Consider the following 6,000-nt stretch of genomic DNA (forward strand, 5'->3'; position numbering starts at 1 on the left):
GTTAACACCATTTAACTTGTATGCAAGTTGTCAAACCCTTTACTCACAATCTACTCCGCTTCCTTCTCCACCTTCTTTAGTTTCTTTAACAAATTATAAACAAACATCCAACATATTCTCTGTTTCTGATCATACTTATAATGGTTATGCCCTGCACAAGACATTCCCTATTCAACATGACATGCATTGCATCAAGAAAATGAAAGCAAAAATCAAAATAAAAGCTCAAGCATGCCCATGGATAGCAAAGGATATATTGCCCAAAATTCAACCAAAACCCAAATCTCTTAACAGTTAAGACCCACATTTTAGATCCATGACAAAAAGCACCATTGACATCACATAGCACACATTGCAACACAAAATTAAAAAATAAAAATCAACAGAACTTCCACTCATCCCATTCATTGTTTGATGAGAACGATGCTGGAAGGGCTCTTGGAGGAGAAGGCCATCTGGATGAAGGGTTTGGGGGACTGAATATATCTTTGCTTTGCTCTTTCTGGGATCCATTAGGCTCACAGTGCTATGGTTACTGGAGAGAGGGCTGCTTTGGTGAAGAGAAAATCAAGTGAGAATGATAGAAAGAGAAGAAAATCAAATGAAAAAATCAACTTCAACCTTTGGCTATGGGATCTCAAGGGCTGGTTCAGTCAGATAATAAAAGAGCAAGACAAAGAACAAGAAAAATTACATTTTTATTAACTAGTTTGGTTACTTAACGCAATGATGTTATGTTCCAAGGGTGACCAATGTGATATAACTTGCATTTTAAGATTGTTTTGTGTCTAAAGCAAAACAATGGGAATACTCGTGTAATTTTGCTAAAACTCAAGGTTATTTTCCCTTGAAAGAATGTGTAGCCTATAAGCTATATCTTTCAATTCATCTGATAAAAGAGAGGAAAAATTGTTGACCTTTTTTTTTCATGTCCATTGATTATTAAAGTTTAGATGACATTGGTCTATTCATCCAATGTTAATCACATGTCCTGGATTTGTAAAATAATATTATACAAATAACAGACAAGCTTTCTTAAATTCTATCAAGTCTCTTATTGTTACCTATGTTTACTGTGTAATGTATCTTTGTATTTGAAGTTCGCTTCTCATGCATCTAAAATGTTTAATCATTGATTTCTTTCCCTAACCCCCTATTAATAACTTGCAGGCCTCTTGTTGGAAGTAAAATTACTTGCTACCCAGAAAAGAAGCCTTCTTTTTTTGGCCATCTTGTTATTGATAAACTTAAACATCAAATGCAACGGGAAATGGTGCAATTATTAACTCTCTCTCTCTCTCTCTCTCTCTCTCTCTCGCTCTCTCTCTCTCACACACACACACACACACAAAACGCTGAACCCCATGTTCATGAGCATGCAAAACTTTGACTAAGGTTGTATTTTCTGTCTGTTCCCTCTTATTTATTTGATTTTGGGGTGGTTTTATTTCTCAGAAAGAAGCTGTATCTACTTCACATTGTTCTCAGCCTAATACAATTGAATATGAAATGGCCATGGAATGGTGCTTATTGCAAGATAGATCAGAACTTGCATGGAAAAAGTTGTATGAGGTCTTGAACTGAATATTTCTCCAATTTTACTAATGTATTAATTTTGCCTTTGCTAATATTCTATTATATTTCCTTTGTTGTTCATTAACTGGGTATTTTGTATTTCTTCAGCAACAAGGGGAGGCGTTGAGAAAACTTCAGTCCAGCCTCAAGTTCAAATGAAAATACTAGTTGCTTTGGGCGCTTCCTCTTTATGGTGAGTACTTCCAACACAACATGATCTTTCTTCGAAACATCTTGTAAATTTCTGGAATTGATCCATGCTCAAATTTATTGGCTCGTCATTCTGTACAGTACCTCTATCTTTGTTCATGCATTCTGAACTTCCTCATCCTGAAGCACCCCGAAACAATGGATTTTGTGTTCATACCTTAATGGTATTATCAGAAGTCATCAAATTAGAGGGTTCCTACCTTCTGATTAGTATATATGGGTAATTACTTCCATTTTCTTTCCTTCATTCCAACTGTGATCTCTTTTATGTTGCTTGTTTGATTCTACTTAGTTATGCCCTTAGACAAGTTGGAGGCAAGCATGTCATTGGTATCATAGTCCTTGGCTATCGGTGAACTTGCCTTTATTTGTGTCTGCCTACGTTGTTTCCCCCACTGCTATACTGGAGCACTTCTAAAAATTGACTGGGAATTGTTTGTGAAGTCTTTGTCCTTCACAGGAGGAACACATCTCTTCTATATCCTTACTGTTGCAAAGTTATGGTCATAATCTAAAGTAGCAAAAAGATGATCATATTTTAGCCATTTGCCTTATTTCAACGTGATGGTAATTCTTAAACATCAAAACTGTTCTGTTTTTTTTTTTTTTTTGGCAGGAAGATGGAATACATGGGCCGAGGTCCTTATTGGGAATCAGGCAAATTTTGAGCATATGTGCATATTTTTTGAGGATCAGCTTTTGGGTGTTGGGAATTGGAGTTCAAGTATCAGTTTCATGGTAACTATTGGGCAAACAGTATGATCCTCTTCGATTGATTTGAGATGGAGAGGGGGGCTACTTTTTTCAACGAGGATTCAATTGTTCACGAAACTAAAGGTTTATACGGTGCCATGCCATTGAAATTCTCATTCCATCAAAAAAAGAATGAGATTTGGATTTAAATCATGTGGTATCACTTATACTTCTAGATTCATGAAAATTAAATTTTTTACCATGAAATTATCTCACACCATATCAAAAGCAAATGGAGAGGATCGTAGTGGTTGCACAATATGTGCATCATCAGGGATAGTGTAAATTTATCATATTTAGTGAAATATATAGAGTTTAAATTTATATACATGTGTGTGTTAACTGTTAAGCAATCAGGGTGGATTTGTTTATTGCATTGTTCTAATTGCACTTTATTCTGCTACCTACCCCTTTTGACAAGAAATTATTAGGTCCATCAAGATGGCTGTTGAAGTGGTCATTTTAACCAATAAAACGATGTTAACCTATGCAAATGTATGAGTTAGCTTCCTAATAAAAAAAAAAAAAAATCACCAGGTAAGATCACATTTGCATAAGTAGCACTGTGGCAGCGTTTTATTGGTTGAGAGGATCAGGGAGGACCACGTTAGCAATCCTCTGATGGATCTAATAATTTCTCATTTTTGTCACTATTTGACTTCATATTTCAGGAGAAAAAATGTGGGTCAATTTTTGTTATTTTATTAGCTAGATTTAGATGTCTATTGGATTGCCATTTTCACTTTGAATTTGATAGGTTTTAATTTCTTTATCAAATTACTTGGCTGGATTCCCTAAATATTAGTTTGAATTCTATTAGAAGATCAACATAGCAGTTTAGCTTTATTTTATTTTCGTTCTATGGGTTAAGGGTGGTTCTAATTAGGGCTGTTTATCAATTGATGCTCTATCACTTTTGGGCCAAAAAAACTGACATCGAAGTTTTGTTACTTGACTGACTTGAGTGTCCATTTGTCATCAGCTTTTTCATTTATATTTTAAATTATTTAATTTATGTACAGTTTTTTAAAATTTTGGAATTTCAAGTACAAATATATTTTAGTCAACTTTCAGCAAAATAATAATTTACAAAAAGTTATATAAGTTGATGTCAAACGAATAATTAACCAGTGACAATTAGCTTATCTCTAAGTACGGTATTTGAGGAGGACATTAGTAATAACAAGTAAATATACAATAAAATTCATCAAAAGAAGAAGTAAATAACAAATAAAGACTAATAAGATGCTTTATATTGCAAAAACAATTCTTTTACCCTTCCAAGCCTTCAAGGGGCTAATAACATATATACATATATATATATATATATATATATGGATTCAGATCCTCTAGATTTCCTAGGATACTTTACTAGTAGATTTCCTTAAATCCTAACCACTCTTTAATGATTTAATGGTCAAGATTTTGCCATATCAGCATTCCACTAACAATATTCTTAAAATAATAAAATAATGTTGCAAACAAAACAATTAAGATTATTATTAGTGGAATGTTGATATAGCAGAATCTAGACCATTAAATCATTAAAGAATTGTTAAGATTTAAGGAAATCTATGTGGTAGAGTACCCTAGAAAATCTAGAGGATCTGAATCCATATATATATATATATATATCTAAAAGTTTTAAAAGCTGAAACATAGAATTTAATATTGTTATACTCCTGTTGAGGCTCTTCTTTAGCTACCTCATAATTAAAAAAAAAAAAAAAAATCATTTATGAATTTTCTATTTTATTTTATATAAAGTAATTAAATATAGTTCATGGAAAAACTTGTTAATGCACTTCAATACTATTCAACATAGGAAAATTATTAGTAACTCTCGGAGTACCATAAATCCGTATTTCCTTCTCTCACATGAATGGTGGGTCTCACCATGAATTTAATTAGTAGACTCACTATTCATATGAGAGGAGGGAGTACGCATTTATGGTACTCCGGGAGTACACAATAATTTCCCTTCAACATATTACTATTCATTAGTTTTAAATACAAATATTTAACTATTTAGCTACCAAAATTGATTTCAACTTTTCATTTTTCTAATTTCAAGTAACTGTTAAAATTGAATAATTCATTATCTCTTTAGTGGATATGTGCACATGTTTGACTATTCATTACAAATGTTATTATTCATTAGATGCAAATGTTTGACAATATTCAACTATCCAAATTGATTTCAACTTTTCGTTTTCTTCTTTATAATTTCAAGTAGTTGTTAAAATTGAATATTTAAACCTTTTTTTTTATCTTCCTATTCTTTTAAAAAATAAATAAATAAATAATCTTCTTCTCTTCCTCCAACCTCTCTCCTCTCTCTTTATCTTTTTATCTCCCTACTACTTTTTATTTTACCGTTAAACTTTCTTCATCATTTTTTCTTTCTTTCTTATATTTTGACCCTTCTTCTTCTCATCTTATTTTGTATAAATTTGATACTATTTATTCCATTCAGTCTATATGTTTTCCACACAAAAACTATGAATATTCTCTCTCTCTCTCTCTCTCTCTCTCTTTATTTTTGTTCTTTCTTATAACTCTAATTTAGGTTGATGGTTTTTTTATTTAATTTTTTTGTGCTGTATTTTTTAAATTTCCCATCACAAATCACTCTTATAGCTTTGGTTGAATTTTGGTTTGAGTTAATATGTAGTTTTTTTTTTTTTTTTTTAAATAGAAATTTAAGTTTATATTAAAAAAAAATATACATGGTGTTGATACCCATTTTTGCGACACATTTTCTACAAGCCCGATTTAACCAAGCCCAACTTCCTTATGGGCTCAATTCATGTATTATATTGTTTTTTATTCTTTTAAGCATGACCCAAGCCTATGCAACATATTGGGGAAATTGAGGGAGTGTGGTTTGGAGGGTATGGGTCGGTTCCTTTCGGACCTTTTACATGAGCCCAACCCATACGTGCTACCAAGTGGGCAAGGGACACTAGTAGCACCTCAAGCTCATGGAGGAGGTTTTGTATCCAAAATTTCTACCTTAAAAGAGTTTTTATGCTTTGGGTTACTATGCCCCTAATTTTCAGCCCAGCTCCATTTTTCACACCAAAACACAGCTGACCCTAAACTAATTAGCTAGCCTATTATAGCCACCAAATGTAGCTATTAAAAGCCTACAATGACAAGGAAACAATAGTTATTGGAGTCAGCCACTTTATTTCCAAAATCAGGATAAAAGCATGTTAAACTCTTCCCTAAACAAAAACAACTCAAGCCAAAACACCAAATTAGTATCATGGGGGATAAAAACCTCTTCCACTACTCAAAAATCAGTCATTAGTAACACCCCAAACTCTATATAAAACTCTAAAAAAAGGAACTAGTCACGTTCTACCTACATACCTGAAATTTCAAAGCAAAACACCATTCAGTCGGTCAATAATATCACAATTTTGGGGGTGGAAATGTGGGTACAGGGGAACCTTC

General features: G+C 32.7%; 1 protein-coding gene across 6 annotated transcripts in view; it reads left to right on the plus strand.

The window, feature by feature from the left end:
• LOC126710454 (protein ANTI-SILENCING 1) overlaps positions 1–2,862 on the plus strand; it is a 40,477-nt gene extending 37,615 nt beyond the window's left edge. For 3 of the 6 annotated variants that reach the window (XR_007649668.1, XR_007649669.1, XR_007649667.1), the window contains 5 exons: positions 1,171–1,273; positions 1,456–1,572; positions 1,684–1,768; positions 1,867–2,005; positions 2,402–2,862. Coding sequence is in view for 1 of the 6 variants with exons in the window: in XM_050410919.1 (XP_050266876.1) it covers positions 1,171–1,273; positions 1,456–1,572; positions 1,684–1,734 (271 nt within the window). In the remaining 5 variants the exon portion in view is untranslated. The remainder of the gene's footprint in view (positions 1–1,170; positions 1,274–1,455; positions 1,573–1,683; positions 1,769–1,866; positions 2,006–2,401) is intronic. The other 3 variants (XR_007649670.1, XR_007649671.1, XM_050410919.1) reach the window with 3 other exon arrangements.
• Positions 2,863–6,000: the final 3,138 nt, after the last annotated feature.

Source organism: Quercus robur, chromosome 12 (genome assembly GCF_932294415.1).
Source record: "Quercus robur chromosome 12, dhQueRobu3.1, whole genome shotgun sequence".
NCBI lineage: Eukaryota > Viridiplantae > Streptophyta > Magnoliopsida > Fagales > Fagaceae > Quercus > Quercus robur.